The sequence below is a fragment of the Podarcis gaigeae genome (assembly GCF_964106915.1).
Source record: "Podarcis gaigeae genome assembly, chromosome: 17".
NCBI lineage: Eukaryota > Metazoa > Chordata > Lepidosauria > Squamata > Lacertidae > Podarcis > Podarcis gaigeae.
This window is the reverse complement of record NC_139694.1, coordinates 39,530,981-39,550,183: the sequence shown is the minus strand read 5'-3', so window position 1 is coordinate 39,550,183 and position 19,203 is coordinate 39,530,981. Positions and strand designations below refer to the sequence as shown.

The 19,203-nt window shown below is 48.1% G+C and overlaps 1 protein-coding gene across 4 annotated transcripts in view; it reads left to right on the top strand.

The window, feature by feature from the left end:
* The window catches only part of CACNA1F (calcium voltage-gated channel subunit alpha1 F), a 56,350-nt gene extending 38,317 nt beyond the window's left edge, over positions 1–18,033 (top strand). For 3 of the 4 annotated variants that reach the window (XM_083718021.1, XM_083718022.1, XM_083718019.1), the window contains 18 exons: positions 611–694; positions 1,205–1,225; positions 3,293–3,421; positions 3,654–3,719; positions 4,249–4,340; positions 4,594–4,753; positions 5,978–6,105; positions 7,195–7,291; positions 7,488–7,590; positions 9,115–9,216; positions 9,919–10,049; positions 10,161–10,280; positions 12,535–12,758; positions 12,874–13,014; positions 13,665–13,828; positions 15,486–15,598; positions 15,765–16,070; positions 17,308–18,033. In XM_083718021.1, the coding sequence (XP_083574147.1) occupies positions 611–694; positions 1,205–1,225; positions 3,293–3,421; positions 3,654–3,719; positions 4,249–4,340; positions 4,594–4,753; positions 5,978–6,105; positions 7,195–7,291; positions 7,488–7,590; positions 9,115–9,216; positions 9,919–10,049; positions 10,161–10,280; positions 12,535–12,758; positions 12,874–13,014; positions 13,665–13,828; positions 15,486–15,598; positions 15,765–16,070; positions 17,308–17,619 (2,493 nt within the window). In that variant the 3' untranslated portion in view covers positions 17,620–18,033. The remainder of the gene's footprint in view (positions 1–610; positions 695–1,204; positions 1,226–3,292; positions 3,422–3,653; positions 3,720–4,248; positions 4,341–4,593; positions 4,754–5,977; positions 6,106–7,194; positions 7,292–7,487; positions 7,591–9,114; positions 9,217–9,918; positions 10,050–10,160; positions 10,281–12,534; positions 12,759–12,873; positions 13,015–13,664; positions 13,829–15,485; positions 15,599–15,764; positions 16,071–17,307) is intronic. The other variant, XM_083718020.1, reaches the window with a different exon arrangement.
* Positions 18,034–19,203: the final 1,170 nt, after the last annotated feature.

The window sequence follows — 19,203 nt, the reverse complement described above, 5'->3', positions numbered from 1 at the left end:
CCTGTTTCCAACTTACTCCTGAGCTCCAAAGGCCAGCCCAAGCAGGTAGGTCTTGCAGCATTTCCCAGAATGCTGTTCACACTTGGAATTCAGCAAGTCTACAGTGGGAGGAAGCCAACCATAAATCAGGCTTTTCACTCTGCCTTTGACATTTGAACGGCCATTTTCCCCTTTGTTATACTTAGAAACAGAAAGCAGTTTTTACAGGACTTCAGATTATATTTTTTCACCAGCAGACAGATAAATATCTCTAAGACAGTTTATCTTGTCCCATAAGTATTTAAGAAGGAACCCACAAGGGGTTCTTACGTAGATGTCAGCTCCCCCACTTGCCTGCTCATTCTAACCTGCAGCCAAGCCCCCAGGTGCAGACAGCAGAGATCAAAGGATTTGAGGTTCCTCCCATTCAACCCCTCTTATCTTCCAGAGTGATTACAGAAGTTTCTCCTCAGGGTCCCTTGCAACTCTTCAATTCAAAGATTTTATGATTCTGTATAATTCTAGAAACTATAGGAAAAAGAAGTGCACGTGGGTCTAGCTCTGGCTGCTTTTCCACAAGAATCTATGCAGGATTTGTTCCAGAGTGGCCTTTTCTCTCTCTTTCCCCCAGCACTACTTCTGTGATGCATGGAACACCTTTGATGCTCTGATCGTGGTCGGGAGTGTAGTTGACATCGCAGTCACTGAAGTCAACGTGAGTCATTCCCAACATGAAATGTGTCCTCTGAAACAACCTCAGCTTTTTTCTTCTGCTGGGAAATGTTAGCACACCTGCAGCAAAGTTGCTGAAAGAGTTTGGATGTGTTGCAGCACCACACATGTATGGAATGAATACCCTGAATACTTGTATCTTTTTGACAGCATAACTCAAACATAGTACCCTGAGGTCTGGAAATCTGCTTTTAAACAAAGATATAAAATTTTGTGCTAGATCCCAGCTTAAGTTTCTAATTTTGCATATGCATAATGCAATAAACCAAACTGATTAGATGGTTTAAAAGCAAAGCATCTTTTGGAGTTCATTTATTCATCCACCTTTATAATTGCCCGTCTCTTTGCCTTTTGTCTGTCCATCTATGTATCCCTTCTGCTATTTCTCTCTCACTTTCTCACCTGTTCTCTGCCATGCCGCTGCTTCCCATTGGATGTTATGAACCCTCGTTTCGTCTTTGCCATCATCATTCCCTTCATTATCCTGCGTTAGAATGGAGGTCATGTTGGAGAGGTATTGCACATGTATTTAATCTCAAGAAAGTTTGGAAAGGGGTGGTGGAAGGGCTAGCTGCGTCAGTGCTAAGTGTATGCAACAAACAGGTTCATAAGAGAGCCGGTATGGTGTAGTGATTGTCAGACTAGGACTGGTGAGGGCCAGGTTCAAATTCTTACTCAGCCATGAAGCTGGGTGGCAAACTCTCAGCCTATTCTACCTCACAGGTTTGTTGTGAGGATAAAATGGAGAGAGACACCACATATAGCTCCTTGGAGGAAATGCAGTATATGATGTAATAAATTAAGTGTTTGCAGATGGTGTAAGCTTGGGGGTAACAAGCAGTCTTGTGGTGTCAGGGTCAGATATTGAGATGTCATGGGGGTCGCAAGTGATAATTTAAGGGCCTCCAAATTCAGGCAACTGTGTGAAAATGCTGTGTGTGTGGTGTGTGTGTGTCTATAGCTGTGAGTGTGCTATGTTTGAGTAATTGCACATATGATTCACCAGGTGTTGACAGCTGATGTGTTGCCAGACCTAATGCCCGTCAAGGTGGGGGAAGGCAAAACTGCATAATTACAAAGCAAAATTGCGTATTAATCAGCACAAGGAGCAGCAAAGCCAGCCAGTCTGCCCCAACTCTGCTTTCATAGGGAGTCAGGGACTAGTATCAATTGGTTCATTCTGCCTTTTGGCATCAGGGGGCTTTATTTGCAGGCGTGCTTGGTCTTTTGTAATCTTACGCTTTGGCTAGTGCTGGTCGGTGGTGCTCAGGCTGAACCCTCCCTCACCTGACACCATTCATCTACTGTGGCCCTGGGTCCTCCTGACACACCGTGCCTACCCTTGGATGGGTGAACATGCATCTGGCATGCGGTTTCTGTGTGTGCAAAGGCAGCATTGGCCTGATGTGTGCAAGCATTGACAGGGTTCATGTGATGGAACTTTATCAAGGTAGTCCTGAGTGGTGGGCTGCCTGGATTTGGGGCTTTTGCTTCACCTTCTTTCTTGCTGAATCCAACCCCACTGCTGCCACTTTCACAAGTAGGCACTTCCTTATGTCACCCACAGCAGCAGAAAGGTGCCCAACAAAGGAGATAGCACAGTTGCCTGGCAACAACACAACCCTCTTCCCCTTGATCCTGGGCCGGGGCAAAGCAGGCAGCTCTGAACCTGGGAGAAGTTGCAGCAGGCCTTCCCATCAGATTGCTCTGCCTTCAGGGTAGATGCTAAAAGGGCTTTTTGTTTCCTTTGTCTTGTGTATAGGATGCCCTGTGGTTGTGTGAATATGGGTTCCCAAGATACATATGTCTTGCCTATGACAGCTATGTGGAGCCTCCCTGTGCAGAGGCAGTGTTCCTCCTGGCACCAGGTGCTTTGGACAAACAGCAGGGGAGACTATCCAGGCTCTGCTTATGAACTCCCACAGGCTGCTGCTGACCTGTGGATTGCTGGGGAAATGACCTGACCTGAGCCAAAAGGATCTTCCATACGTGGGTGGGTTCAGTTCAGGAGTGAAGAACTTCAGGCTCAAGTGCTAAGCATTCCCCTCCAGACCTCTCCTGGCCATGCCCCCTGCCCACAGGAACCCCCCCCCCACTGGCCTTGCTTTGCACCACAAGCATTTTTGCCTGTCTGGAATGTGTCCTTGAGCTCTCATCATGCCTCTTGCTGGTCTGGATGGAGGGTAGAAAGGCATGCCCGAGTGTGTGCAGAAACTAATCTACTGTACAAAAGCAAAATTTACATTTGTTGCCTTCCCAATTTTGCTCTTGATACAGCATGCGCCAGCAGAATGTGGCCCTGGGCCTGAAAAGGCTCCCTGCCTTTTGCATCTGCTGTGCACCAAGTTGCATGTAGCATGTCTATACATCAGACAGGAGTGGTGGGGAACCTGTGGTCCTCCAGATGTTGCAGTCCTCCAGCTTCTATCATCCCTGAGCTGTAGCCATGAGGACCAGGGTTGCTGGGAGTGGAGTCTATCAATGTCTGGACGGCCACGATCCCTCATGCCTGACTTGCATGGAGTTCTTTGTTGTCGTCATGTGGGTGCTGCCAACCTGACTTCTCTCTCTGCCTCCACAGAGCTCGGAGGACAGCTCTCGCATCTCCATCACCTTCTTCCGCCTCTTCCGTGTCATGCGCCTGGTCAAGTTGCTCAGCAAAGGAGAGGGCATCCGCACCCTGCTCTGGACCTTCATCAAATCCTTCCAGGTCAGAGGGATTTCCTGGGATGTGGCCTTTCCCTCCCACAGTAGATCAAAGCATGCTGTGCTCCATCCAACACATAGGGAGGAGAAGAGCATGCTAGAGAAATGCTGAGCAGAAACAGAAGCATCTTTATAGGCTGTGCTGTGTACTGGGCTAAACCAGGCATGTTTGAGCCTGGTAGCTGGGTGGGTGGGTCCAGTACTCCCAGTTCACTCTGTGTTTGTTCCACCTCCAGGCTTTGCCATACGTTGCCCTTCTTATTGCCATGATCTTCTTCATCTACGCAGTCATCGGTATGCAGGTGAGCAGACAGAGCCTCCCCTACTGCTCTCCAAGCTTGCCGAGAAGCAAATTAATTCATGCCACAATTTGTGTGCTATGAGTGGGCTTTGCTAGAACTGTGTGCCTTTATTGTGCAAGGGGCTCTGGGTGCATCATGTGTGTGGGTACATGCTTTAAGAAAAGGGACACCCAGCACACTTACTTATACATGCACAAACACATGTGCATGCCTGCTATTCCAACCGGAGTACTGCATAGAATTCTGTAGCATGCAGGCTGAATGAGTGATGTCTGTGAGAAACATTAAGTGGGCTTTCGCTTATCACCACATACAGGAAAGCCTTGGACCTGGTCCAGTGCTGTAAGCACCATCCTGCTTCCTGTCATAGTTCTAGCTGTGTGGTGCTGGTGCAGTTTCATTCTCCACTAGTTCATAGGAGAGGAGGGCTTAATGGTTTGTATTCCAGTTTGCTTCACAGAGATTATGCAGCTGGAATCTGTTCATGACATCTTGGCATGGCTCTGAGAGTGCTTTCCTTGCCTTTCAGACCTTTGGCAAAGTGGCCATGCAGGACGGTACGCCAATCAACCGCAACAACAACTTCCAGACCTTCCCGCAGGCGGTGCTGCTGCTCTTCAGGTGCCTCTTTGCCTCCACAAAGCAAAAGTATTTCTGCATTTAACAACTTAAGCCCATTTTAAGACCTTCTGGTGGTCCCTTGGTGTGTGGAACCAGTGAGCTGACTGGAGAAAACAGGAGCCCCTGAGGAATAATAACATCTTCCTAAGTGCCCCCCGCAGCAAAGCTTCTGCCCCTTTCCCACAGGGTGCCTTGGTCCTTAGCCCCAGTTGGTGGCTTTCACCATGTTCTTTCCACCTCTCTCTTCCTCCAGGTGTGCAACAGGGGAAGCCTGGCAGGAGATCATGCTGGCCAGTTTGCCTGGCAAACGCTGTGACCCCGAGTCCGACTATGAGCCTGGCGAGGAGTTCACTTGTGGCAGCAACTTTGCCATTGTCTACTTCATCAGCTTCTTCATGCTCTGCGCCTTCTTGGTGAGACTCTGCAGCAGACTTCCCTCTGCTCTCTTCCACCTCAGCCAGTTCCAAAAAAACAGATGCCAATCCTGCTTCGCAAAGCCAGGCTCCCAGTTGTAGCCAACATGTGAAAGCCCTTGTTTGCACCAGGCGGGGGACTGTGGTGGGCCATTTCCCAGCCTTGGTCCCTGAAAGCCAAAGTGGGCATTGCATCGGGAATGGGCAGAATGTTTTTGGTTTCCTTTAAGGGAGAGCTCCTGCTCTCCATTAAAGTTTAACCCTTTACCTCCCTACCATTTGTCCTCTCAAAATTCTCCTCCTCATGCCTTGGTTGCCTTCTTATCTGTCCTTGCCCAGAGATCTCAAAATGTTTCTGCTACGGCTCTGCTTAGCCAATGTGCAAGAGAACGACAGTGCAGGAGGAACAGCAAAGTGCCTCAGTGTGTGCCTTACACCTTTTGGTGGTATCCCTGTACCAGCACTAAATCTTAGGCAGATGGTCTGTGCCAGATTTAACCCATTTTTTTCACCACTGCCTCTAGCTGGCCCTGGGCATTCCCATGCCATGCTTAATTGCTAACACTATGACTCATCATAACCATCTTCTGACATGAAGGTTTTCCTCGCCAATCCTAAACATGTGGATTGACGGAAATGGGCTTTGCCCGTGCTCTCATGCGCTCTCCTCATAAGAACAGAAGAACCTGCTGGATCAGGCCAATGGCCCCTCTAGCTCAGCATCAGCAGATGCCTGTGGGAAACCAGGGAGCAGAACGTGAGCATAAGAGCAGCCCTCTCACCTCCCGTGGTTTCAGAAGCATTGCCATCTCCAGTTATGGAGGCAGAGCATGGCCACGTTGGCTAGTAGCCATTGATAGCCCTCTCAACTGTGAATTTGTCTAATCCTCTTTTAAAGCCATTCCATCCAGGGGAAGTGAGTTCCATAGTCCAACTGTCTGAAGAAGGACTTTCATTTATCTGTCCTCAACATGGTGCTAATTGTGCACATTCCAACATTGAGTCAAAGCCCGGAAAGCAGTTTCCGTAAGAGTTTATGAGCTCTGGTTCATGGAAAGCCTTCCAATGGTGGCTACAACTCAAAAGACACTTACTTGGGAGTAAGTCCTAGTGATCTTGATATTCAGAGGAACAGGCTATTTGCCTCTGAGGTTTTGCTCTCCTTGCCTCTCATGGGTTCTTTGGGTGCATTCACTGACCTTCACTCCATTTCACCTCTTCTAGATCATCAACCTCTTTGTTGCTGTCATCATGGATAATTTTGACTATCTGACCCGGGACTGGTCCATTCTGGGTCCCCACCATCTTGATGAATTCAAGAGGATCTGGTCAGAGTACGATCCAGCTGCCAAGTAAGAGACACATGTCTTTTTTCTGCAATTACAGTAACTACTTACATGGAAATGCAATGGAATGTTCCGATCATCCAGAAATTCTGGAACTTTCTACTAGGGGCAGCAGAGAGAAGTTTTGTCCTTCTCCTGGTTTATAGCTTCATTTGCAGAGGTCCCGTGATACAATATCTTGAAATCTCAGGCAATAAGAGGGGTGTTATTTTACCATTTTTGCCAGTGTAATTGTGTGCCACAAGGGGCCCTAAACAGCAGGGCCATCTTAAGCATATCTGGCGCCATGGTGCAATGCTCCCTCTGGTGCTCCGGCGCTGCTGGCGGGGCTGGAGGAGGCAGGCAGCGGCTGGAGGGCGGCTTCTCCGGCGGGGAAGAGGTGGAGGCTGGACACAGCACCTCCCGACTCAGCGGGCCGCTTCGTGCTGCTGTGGCCACGGCAGACAGAGGCTCCGGGCGTGGCGCTGCTTTGGCGTGGCATGGCAGAGGCAGGCGAGGGCGGCGAGCTGATGCCAGGAGGTGCTGTGTCCAGCCTCTGCCTCTTCCCTGGCGCCCCGCACCACTAGCCTCTATGGGTAAGATGCCCCTGCTAAACAGTGTACTTGGACCTGTCACTTCCTGACCCAGAGGAGCAGAGCTGGAGGAGAGCAATGGTTTTGCTTCACATAGTTCACATAAGGAACAGGGGTCTTTTCTAGGCCATGGCTAGTCTGCCACCACTCATAGTCCCATTGAGGGAAGCAGCACCCCACCTATCCCACAGCTCCTTACCACCCACTTGAGATGCCAATGTGGTGCAGTGGTTAGAGTGTTAGACTAGGGTTCAAATCCGCATTTGGCCCTGAAGCTCCCCTTGGAGTCAGTCAGTCACAATTGCTGTGGGGATTAAATGAGGAAGGGAAGAACCACGTACACCACCTTGAGCTCCATGGAGAAAAGAGTAGAATATAAATGCAATAAATAATAGAATTACAGAATTCTAGAGTTGGACGGGACCCTGAGGACCATGTAGTTCAACCCCCTGCAATGCAGGAATATGCAACTGTCCCTTACAGGGATCAAACCTGCAACTAATAAATAAGTTCTCTTCCCCAGGGGCCGCATCAAGCACCTTGATGTAGTGACTCTACTACGCCGGATACAGCCCCCGCTGGGCTTTGGGAAACTCTGCCCCCACCGAGTAGCTTGCAAGGTAATCTCAAGGGTGCCCACCTGAGTGTGACTCCTGGGTTCTCACTTCCTAGGAGAACCTTGTGGCCGGGTTCTAGCTCCAGAGCCTATCAGTCCTCATGGGTTCCCTTGGAGGACTTTATGAAGGGAATGAGTAGAGAGGTAGCTGGGAGGACAGGTGACAAGGATTCTTGCTTTTAATTCATTTGTTTCTGCAGAGGCTGGTGGCCATGAACATGCCCCTGAACTCAGATGGAACTGTCACCTTCAATGCCACTCTCTTTGCCTTGGTGCGGACATCCCTCAAGATCAAAACAGAAGGTGAGGTACAAGACGGTTCTCATGGCGCTTGTCCTCAGTATATGCAGAATTGTTACTAGCTGATGAGAAAGAACATTTTATACTCTCCGGGAAGGATGTTTTTTCTCCAAGCACATAACTGGATTTATGCAAATCCACTTGCCCAGTTGCTAGTAGCAACTGCAACTCCCATCTTATGCCACACCCCTAGCGGAAATACTCCTTCCCTGGAAATCCACTTCTCTCCTTTCCTGCTAGGCTTTTGCAGGATTGTGGAAAGAAATACCTTGAAAGGGTCCATGGTGGCCACAAATAAAGTGGGCTATTCAGCCAAACTCTGCAGACCCTACATTCCAAATTCCAGGACTAAGACCCCGCATTAAAAATACGATCTGGTCCCAAGCTTCACTTCTCCTTCCCCACCTCCTGCAACTGTCCTTTGGGTCAGACCAGAAGGCCTTGCTTCAGCCACCTCCGGTTTCCACTGCCCCACCTTCACCCAACTCCGCTTTGGCTTGCACCCCCACCCACCCACCCACCCTATGCGCACCTCGTTGTTCACAAGGCACCCCCAGTGGTGACCCTGGGCATTTGTTTGTTTGCTTGCTTGTTATTCATTATCTTTGTATTGATATTGCTCATCCAATCAAATTTCTTACATAATTCATAAAGGTAAAGGTACCCCAGACTGTTAGGTCCCGTCGCAGATGACTTTGGGGTTGTGCGCTCATCTCACTCTATAGGCTGAGGGAGCCAGCGTACAGCTTCTGGGTCATGTGGCCAGCATGACTAAGCCACTTCTGGCAAATCAGAGCAGTGCACGGAAAAGCTGTTTACCTTCCCGCCAGAGTGATACCTATGTATCTACTTGCACTTTGATGTGCTTTTGAGCTGCTAGGTGGGCAGGAGCAGGGACTGAACAACAGGAGCTCACCCCGTCGTGAGGGTTCGAACCGCCGACCTTCCGATCGGCAAGCCCTAAGCTCAGTGGTTTAGACCACAGCACCACCTGCGTCCCTTTACATAATTCATATAGACAACAAAATACAAAACACAATTTAAAAAAACATTTTAAAGGCACAAAAATGCAGCAAGAAACATAACTGACTAGAACCCACTGCTCATATTCCACAGAACATCTGCCTAACCACAGAAGCAGGCAATAGGGGTGATCTGTGGGGGGCATTTGTCACCTCCCCACCCCAGTCATATGTATAGATGGAGAGAATCATGTAAGCGGGACTAGTTCAGTGGAACAGCCTTTGCAAGGACTTGGGCTTGAGCTGCAGGGTGCTGAGACGTCACAGGCAAACCCCAGAGTAGACTGCAAGGGCACGGATTGGTGCCAAGGCATTACTGTAACCCCTCGTGCAGGAATCTAGAAGAGGGGTTTTGTTCAGATCCACCCCACAAACTTAAAGCACATTTAAAGGATTTGGGGAATTGTAGCTCTGTTGGGCATAAACTATACTTCCCAGGTTTTTGTGGGGGAGCCATGTGCTTTAAATGTGTGGTGTGGTCCTCATTCTCCCCCCGCTCTTGTAGGAGACCTGGATGTGGCAAATAAGGAGCTTCGTGCTGTAATCAAAAAGATCTGGAAGCGGACCAAGCCCAAAATCCTGGATGAAGTTATCCCTCCACCAGAAGGTCAGTGCCCCTTTATCCTAGCAACCGGACTCTGTCCCATCCCCACTGCCCAGAGATAAAAACTGAACTAAGCACTCTTGGCTTTCCATCCAGAACCTACTCTGAGTCCCATTTAACAGGGTGCTGGTTTGCTGTCCTACCCACATACCTCCAGAGTATCAAGAGAAATGGGGAAGTCAGAGGCTGTGTTGGCTTGATGGGCACTTTCAGCAATCATGGACCTTGGAGCAGGTGCCAGTCTTGCCCATTGCCAGCCCTGTTTATGAAGGATCTTGCATATATGAAGAATTTTGCAATAATAATAATAATAATAATAATAATAATAATAAAAAATAAATAAATAAATAAATAAATAAATAAATTATTTATACCCAGCCCATCTGGCTGGGTTTCCCCAGCCACTCTGGGGGGGAAATAAAGTCATATTGTATTTGGAGCAAGATGGAGATCATCTTTGGGAAAAATAGACCTTCAGATCTGCAGAAGAGCCATGTTAATCTGTTTCAGAGGAAATAAAGGGGCTCCTGTGGCACCTTCAAGACTCTACCATAAATTAAGGTTGTACTCTTTAAGATGCCATAGGACACTGTGACCTTTAAAAACCAGCCCACCTATTCCATGGAGCTTTTTGGAAACACAGATGTTCCCAAAAACAAGCTACAGATTCCTAACAAGAGTGCACTTAACGTCTTCCCTTGGCAGAGGAGGAGGTCACTGTTGGAAAGTTCTATGCCACATTCCTGATCCAGGATTACTTCCGTAAATTCCGTAAGCGGAAGGAGAAAGGAATGCTTGGTCCAGATGGGTCCCCAAGCAACTCTACTGCCTTGCAGGTGAGTATCCTTCTTTTGCTGTGGGCCTCTTAGCTGCTCTAATGAACAGAGAATGCAACATGGATACCAGGCTGGCTGATCCTGCTGCTTTGGTGCTTCTCTCCCATTCAGGCTGGGTTGAAAAGTTTGCAAGATCTGGGGCCTGAGATCCGCCGGGCCATGTCCTGTGACCTGGAAGAAGAGGAGGAAGCTGAGGAAACTGTGTGTGAGGAGGAAACCGTGACCTATAAGGTGAGCCTTTGGTCTAGTTTTCTCTGAGTGAGTTAACCTCCATCTGGAGTGCACCACTTTGGACTGAACATATGGAAGAATCATATGACTGAATGCTGCTCCATATCAAAACATTCCCTGCACCTGGAAAACACATGTTAGGAAGAATGGTAAAGTAGAATTCTTCTTTCTGGACATACTAGTTTTCTACCTGTTGGGATTTCTCTTTTTAACAGAGCAGAATTCAGTCATGGCAGCTCCCATGGTACAGCCCAAATATAGGTTCATCACCTCAGTGATGCCTCCTCTTTGCCCACTAATTGAGCAGGGCAGAAAAGCAGACAGAGTATTGGTTATCATGGACTACTACCATAGGGATAACTGATAGCTGGGAAACACTGGCCTGCAAGCACTCCAGCTGGAAAACAGCCTTGACCAAAGGTGTCATGGACTTTGAAGAAGCTTGAACTTAGGACGAAAAGGAGAAATGAGCTAAGAGGAAGGCACGCTTGGCAATCCCTCACCATGATCAACTCCTGCCCAGAAACCTCTGTCCCCACTGTGGATGGACATGTGGATCCAGAATTGACCTCCACTTACAGACTCACTGTTAAGAACGTTTTCATGGAAGACAATCTTAATTGGCTACGAGTGATCGCCAGAGAGGAAGATTACCATAGGGCCAAAAACATTGTCCACTGGAGTTCAGAAGGGACATTTCACTCCACGTTCACAGTAGTTATTATCAAATCACAGGTTGGGAAATAATTTTCTAGAGGTGGAGCACATGGAGCAGCTCAGTGAGGAAGGCAGTGGAATAATAACCACCAGGGGCCTCCTTGCCAGTTGCCAGGAAATCTATAGAAGAGATAGATGAAGTTAGACAAAGCCTAAACAATGTGAGAAATCCATGGCCTTCCAGACATTGATGGAATGCGCCTCCCATCACTCTTGTTTATTAGGCCCTAATGGCTGGGGATGGCTGCTTTAACTCAAGGCACTGCATAGTCTCTTGTTTCCTCTTGGTTTTAATTTTGTTTGCTACCACCCTCCATTCAGACTAAAGGATGCCAAATTAATATTTACTGTATATAAACTTCCAGAACTGTATTCTATTCAGTTATTATGACAGAGTGTCATAGTATATCTAATTAGCAGATTTGAAAATAATTTACAGAATCGTTTTACGTAAAAAGTGATGGAGAGCAAATTCTTTTGAAAGGTAAATCCTGGTTTCTGCTCTTTCAACCACCTTCCCAGAGAGCTTAGTGTGGGATGCCAAATTGGAAATGTTTCCACTAACCAGTTCTCCGCTGCTTTTCCACGCCCCTTGTTCTGTTCCCAAATTGGAAAAGGCTGCAACTGAATCGCTGAGAGAACAGATGTGTGTACAATATGTTGTTCCAAATTCCAGAAGAGAAGAAATTACAAAGGTTGTGAGAGATTTGGAGGACGGAGATAAGAATTATTTCTGCAAAGTTGTAAAGTGCTCATGGCTTGTCGATACCGACTCCAGAAGCTCAGGCACTTTTGTGCTGACAGAAACCTGTGACAACCCCAGTGTTACGTAGTGTTTTTGTTTTTGTATAGTGTTGTATTGTTTTGTTGAATTTTTCTTTCTTTTCTTTTATAGTCTTTAAACTGTTAATAAATATTATTTTAAAAAAAAAAAAGACAACCCCAGCACTTCCGCAGGCGCAATGGTATTGAAAGCATGGTTGCATATAATTGCAGCAATAGCATCATGAGAACAAATCATGATGAATGCTCAATAAAAAAAGATGTCTGGAAAGGCACAGAGGTAGGAAGATGCTAGGGTTGCTCATAGCCCAAATTCCCATTATAAAAGGGAAGCTGCCTCTGGCTGGAGTAGCCAGGGAACATTAGCCTTGTTCTCAGCATGGGATCTCTCTGGCATCCCTATATCAGCACTGGAAGTCATAAAGAAAAGCCAGTTCAACTTCATATTAGAGCTGCAAGTAAGGATGGTCCAGGCAGAGTAGTGAAGGAGAGAACATCGGAGGGCAGAGGAGCCTCAGGAGGGAAGGACTGGCAGAATGCAAATTTGAGGAAGAAAGAATATGCATAAGTGGTCAGGAGCTGGAGAGATGAAGGAGATCAAAGTTCACACATTCATATTTTAAACAAGCAGCCAAATTTTGTGCTGCAGACCTTCAGTGCTCCTGTAATGTGTGAAGTGATCTGAGGGCAGCAATGGACTGTTCAGAAGCACTGTTGGTTTTTACGACATGCCCAGGCTTCTCTCTTCCCACAGAGCTCTGAGGCGTTGTATGGCAGTGCACCTGACCACCACGTCACAGCTGCTTCACCAGACGGGGAGAACAAGACTCTGATGAATGGCCTTGTGGGCTCCCGGCACCCCTCAAGCGTCAGCCTCTCCCACATGACTAATGGACCAAACCACTATGAGGAGAATGTTGGGGGCAATGATGAACCTGCTGAACTGCCCAACATCCCCACCCGGCGCAGGATGAGCAGGTGCTGGCCAGGATGAGGTCCTGGGCTTGCGGGGGAAGGAAGGGTGTGGTGTGGCTGAGTGGGGAGGCAGGAGCCAGGATTCCAGAGTTCCTTACAGCCCTCTGTACCTCTTCAGGCGGAGCTCTGATAGCAGCGGCATCCCACCTACAGTGCATGAAGAAGCCACACACACCGAAGACTACAGGGAGGACACCTCAGTGGAGCAGGGATACTATAGCCGGGAAGAGGACTCTGAGAGCCTGGCCTCCCGTGACAGGTAAGTGTCAGGTCCTAAGACAGAACAGAGCAACTTTGGACATGGCCCTGACCTTATTTGCAAGTTGCCATAACAAAATGACTGCTTCCCTGTAGTCCAGTTCCACATTGTTCCAGTTAACATCTCAGTGGAGGAATAATGTGGCACCTTCTGCTGCAATCCTGCTCCTTCATGCAGAAGTCAAATAGTAAAGAATCACATAATTTCCTCCATCCGCGGATGGATAACTACGTGAAAGGGGCATCTGGACCCAATGTCGCCACTGAGGGACAGCACAGACATTGGTGTCTTTATGATATATGGCCCTCATTGTTGAAGGGCCACACGGTATGTGGACAGTAAGTGATTGTGGCAAATCTCAACCCCAGGAAGAAATTCCTCACGGTGCAAACTGAGGGTGGAACAGACTGCCTCGGATGGTAGTGGTCGACTCTTCATTTGAGGTTTTGTTGACCACCTGTCATAGTGGATTTCCCGAACTGGCAGGGGGTTGGATTTGATGGCCTTTCCAAATCCCTTCCAGGCCTTTGCTTCCTTGGGGCCGGCATGCTCACTCAGTGCTGAGGCTGCAAAGAACGAGGGTTCCAGGGCCATTAGGAACGAAGGCTGTTTTGTCATTCACTGATTTGTGTGCTTTCTTCCCTATGCAGGCAGCCCTGTCTTCACACTCCTCAGCCCCATCGCCGTCGTTGGGACAACAGCTATGGCGGCTCTTTGCCCCTCCCCTCCCGGCGCATCAACAATGGGATGGTTAATGGCATGCTGGACGGCAGGCAACCCAAGCGCAGGCGCCTCCTGCCTCCCACACCCACAGGTCAGGGTGACAGGGAACTTGGGTTACCTGGGCAAGTGACTCTGGGAGTGCGTAAATGGAGGAGGGCTGGATTGCATGGCTCCCCTGGGTCATAAATACACCCCCTTTTTAAATACAGTGGTACCTTGGGTTACATACGCTTCAGGTTACAGACTCCACTAACCCAGAAATAGTACCTCAGGGTAAGAACTTTGCTTCAGGATGAGAACATAAATCGTGCTCCAACGGCATGGCAGCAGCCAGAGTCCCCATTAGCTAAAGTGGTGCTTCAGGTTAAGAACAGTTTCAGTTTAAGAAGAGACCTCTGGAACGAATTAAGTACTTAACCCGAGGTACCACCATATATGCTGCAGAGTCAAGCAGAAAAGCTTTTCATAGACAGTACTTCTTCAGACTTTAGTTCAAACTTTGGTTCAAAGTTCTCCTGGGAGTGGGTGGGTAGCTTCTTGCAGAGAGAAAGCTAGCAGGGAGAAGTCTTCTGTCAGAATGCAGCTATTTTATGCACAGGGAGTTTTCTTCATGAGAGGAGCATTTAAACACTGATAGAGTTACATGCTTGATGGATCAGCGGAATGCCGTGGACATAGAGAATATGGATCAGTAAGGCTTTTGAAAAAGTGCCCCATTATATTATTGCAAGGAAGCTGGTAAAATGGGGGCTGCACAAGCTAACTGTTAGCTGAATTTGTAGCTGGTTGACTGACCAGTGCTCATTAATGGTTCCTCACAGTTCGCCTTGGTACTTGTCCATTTTGGCTCCCGAACGCTGCCAACTGCAGTTTGCGAATGTTCTTTGGAAGCCGAATGTCTGATGGGGCTTCCGAAGCTTCCGATTGGCTGCAGGAGCTTCCTGCCTTGGAAGCCGTGCCTTGGTTCCGAATGCTTTGGAGGTCAAACGGACTTCTGGAATGGGTTCCGTTTGACTTCCAAGGTATCACTGTATATATGTAGAGAGAGACGGTATTGCATGACACTCCAATCGCCAAGCAATGTGAGATTCCAGGGGTTCTCAACACTTACCCAGGGTTCAATTTATTTGGAATGAGGGGCAGCAGACATATATATCTTCTAGCCAGATCTCACAAGTCTTTTCCCTTCTCACTACCACTACCAGACAGGTGAGGGAGCAGGGACAGAGCAGCTTCCTCACTTATACTAATGACCCATACTTAGGTGGCCATTACAAAGAACCTGGCCTTGCTATTCCTTGCTGGATCCAGGAATTGGAAGAGACTCAGCAATACGGCCTACTCACCTCCGCCCCCCCCCCAACTCACACTGCCTCCCTCCAACAACAAGACATTTCCCCCCAGATATACAAACAAACAACAGGCCTTTTAAACCACTATAGAGTTATTGTCTCTGCTGTATGTTTTTGGTTTTTTTGTCTTTTGTTTGCTTTGCTGTCCTTTCTTCTGTATGTTATTGTGGCGTGAGAGTTTATGTTTCTTGGTGTGTGTTTGTTTTCTAAAAACCTTTTTAAAAACATTGTGAGCCCCTCTGAAAACACTGGTGTGTGATATATCAAATGAACAAACAGTTTGGTGGTCAGTGGGTTCAGCTAAATGCGCTGGTGTGGCAGAGGGCAGCCACCCCACACTTGTGGCCTCTTATACCTTCTCTGGCCTTCCTTTCCCCACCTCCCTGCTTTTGGTAGGCCGCAAACCAGCCTTCAGCATCCAGTGCCTGCAGCGTCAAGGCAGCTGTGATGACATCCCCATCCCAGGCACCTACCACCAGAATGCGCCACCCTGCCGAGCACGTCCACAGGTAATTCTTGCACAGGGTGTGTGTGTGTGTGTGTGTGTGTGTGAGAGAGAGAGAGAGAGAGAGAGAGAGAGAGAGAGAGAGAGACTTAGTATGTACCATACTTCTGTTCTACTGCTGAGGCCATCCCATCCACTGGCCATCTCACCAGCTCTCTCCTCTGTACCAGGCCTATGGCAGCTCTGACTCGTGGCACAGTGGCAGCCACTCCTCAGCAGCATCCTCACAGTCGTGGGCCACACCACCTAAGCGGGGCCGCTTGCTCTATGCCCCACTAATCCTGGTGGAGGAGGATGGGTTGCCAGGGCACAGCTGGGAGAAGAACAGCAACAGCCTTCCACCCATGTCGCGAGCGCGCTGGTACATGAATGAGCCTGAGCTGCCCTACCGCTCTTATGGCCAGCTGCGTGTGCCCGGCCCACTCAAGCACAGCTACAGCGACAAGCCTGGCAGTGCCGACAGCCTGGTGGAGGCGGTGAGTGCAAGGCAGACTTCTCTGTCTCTGGGATGCAGCTCTTTGGGACCCACCTTCCACTGCCCCCTCATCCCTCCTGCAAGAATAGTTTTTGTCACCCTGATTGGGGTGGGTGTGGGTGAATCAGTGTTTCTCAAACTTGGACCCCCAGCTGTTGTTGGACTACAACTCCCATCATTCCTGACCACTGCTCCTACTAGCTCAGGGTGATGGGAGTTGGGGACCCAAGTCTGTGAAACAACCACTTAAATACAATGTGGGGGGTGGGGTGGCAAGTTGTGCCTTCCCTCCAGCTTGTGAACCTTTCTTACTTAAGGATATCACCAGCCCCAGTATGGAAAGCTCCTCTGGTTTAGTCCTCTGGTATGCTGCTTAGGGCAGAAGAGATTTTATCGCTAGGAGGGTTGTATGTGTGCTGCACTGAAAATTATTTCAAATTACATGCCAAATAAAGTCAGATTTTGCAGCCTAAAACTAAAAGTGCACATCAGCTGGTGTCATCCTTATTATGCAGAGTTTGTTCTGGTTCTACTAGCAATGGCAGCATGAGAAAGAGCCAGAGCCTCACTCCTGGCTGCCTTCTAAGGCTGTACTGGGCACAGCTTTACAAGTTCTTTTAGCGCATCCCCAACACTGTGCAGGCTAAAATCAGGCATTTGCTTTTAGCAGAAATATGTGATTCTCAAATTACTGGATTTGATATCCATTCTAGTGTTTGGCTTGTGGTATTAAATGTTGGAGGACGGGAAATGAGCAACAGTTTCACCTATGAAATCCACTGGCTCTTTGGGTCTCTCACCTATGGAATCCACTGGCTCTATTAAGACAGCATGCCAATCCATGAATTGTGTTATCTATAGTTTACAATCCAAACCATGGTTTGAACTTCCAAATATACAACAGGCTGGCCATGGTTGCTTATTTGGTTTCATAAGTGTGCTCCCACCTCCGTTGTGCAGCAACTTCTTGAGGCAGAGTGATAACCATAACTATGGTTTGTCAGTTCAGGAATCATCCTAAGCCACAGTGAGCACAAACCATGGTTTTCAAGGTCACTTCAAACCATGATTTCTATTTCCAGTTTGCCAGCTGACTGAAACTAGTTTACCAATTTAGACAACATAGGTAAGCTTACTTAACCATGATTTGGTGTGATGTCCAAACTGAGCTACTGACTTGGTTGGTTGTGTACTGCATAACTTTGACTAGCAGAACCCTTTCATCTTTCTTCTTGCAGGTGCTCATCTCTGAGGGTCTAGGCCTTTATGCACGGGACCCAAAGTTTGTGGCCTTCACCAAGCGGGAGATTGCTGATGCCTGCCACATGACCATTGATGAGATGGAGAGTGCTGCCACAGACCTGCTGAGTCGCAAGGTCTCTGGTAGCGAAAGCAGCAGCCGAGGTGGTGGTGGTCACGCCTTGTACAGCAGCGACGGGGAGCACAGTGGGGCTGGGAGCCTAGGTCCCGTTTACAGTGATGAGGAGCCCTTCCGCTCCCGTGAGGAAGAGGACTTGGGTGACGAGATGGCCTGCGTCACTTCTTATTGACCAGGAAGTGCCCCCTGGCGGGGCACAGGAGTAGAACTGCTGCAGCGAGATACCTAGCACTCTGCAACCTTTGTAGTCTAAAGGCATAGGCTTGCCCAAAGCTGTGCTATGGTGGGAGTGACTGCGGAAAAGAGAGGCCAAAGGATGGGAGACAAAATGCTGCCCTCTCATTGGCTGATACAAAAGCAGCCGCTAGAAACGTTGTCCTACTACTTTCCTGGTTTAGGCAGTCTGCTCCTTGCTGCCCCTGCTCCGGGCTTTTGACTCCTTCCCAGTGGTCCAGAAAGAGAAAGGGACCTCTGGATTTCTTCCTCTGAGCAAGGATTGTGGATTTTGAAGAGGTTGGGGGGCGGGGTTCCAAGGTGATTAGACAATGTCTTTTTCTATCAGAGGCAATAAAAAGATGCTTTGAAAGATGCTGCTGCCTCTTTATATATATATTATTTCATTCTTATAAGACTATGTGATGCACATCAACCCAAAAAGAAGAAGATAAGAGAGGCATCACAACATGTTTAGGATTTCTCCCCTATTCATACCCATATTATTCAGCCATAGTATCACATCCAATATGGGGGCTTACCTTGTGACCAGGGGCTGCTGTCATTTCATCCCATTGTGTCTTTCCACAGAAGTCCAGGCACTGAGGGGGGTTGCCAGTCATGTTCCTGCCAGCTATGTACATAATAAATGATAGTTGCAGCTTCTAATACTGGGCAGAAGGGGGGGGGGCAATTGAAAAAATAAGGTGTTCTTCTCCCTGAGTTTCCCACTTTTCCTTTTCTTTAACCTCCACCAACTCTTTGTAGAATAAGGTGTTTCATAAATGCGATCAAAATTTAATCCAGTATACTTTACGGGGCCCTTGTTTTGTACTCATGTACATGGAGAGCAGAGAGGGTCCACTACCCACCTGAATGGATAATCGAACAGGACATATTAGTGGTTTTCAGTTATAAGGCTAAAGGTTGGACAGAATGCCTTCCATGAGTCACCTACCAATACAGACAGATGTTCAGTGGACTGACCACCACCACCAATCCCCACAAGGAAATTACACAATTCCCCTTAGCAGTGGGGTTTTGTTTTGGTTTGGTTTTTTTGCTAAACTGCTTTGCTAGGGAACCATCCTCCCATCAGCTCCATATGCAGTGCAGCCAGTTTGGGTTTCATGCCAATTTCTTAATTAGACTAGCTATAATAACAAAGGTGGGTTTGTAAGTTACACTGCGACTTTTGTAAGTCCACATTTACTCATAAGATCCCACCCAGAAGGCAGAAGATGCAAAGCAGGACCACTTTTCTCAATGTAAGACTGCCTGGAAATCTGAGATTGCTGACATCAAAACTCCCAGAGTCAAAGAATTACCTTGAACGCATATATTCGTATAAAGCCAGCCTTGGCTGCTGCCTCTATAGGACCCCGCTGGGTTTTATTAAACTTGCGTAACTCTTCCTAGAAATGTCTGAGGCATCAAAGACACCTTTGTCTCTGCACTAATTGCTCGACAATGGACTAAATTGGGCATCTGTGTAATAGTACAGGCACCTCTGAAAGGAAAGGCTACCTGCTAAGTCCTGCTT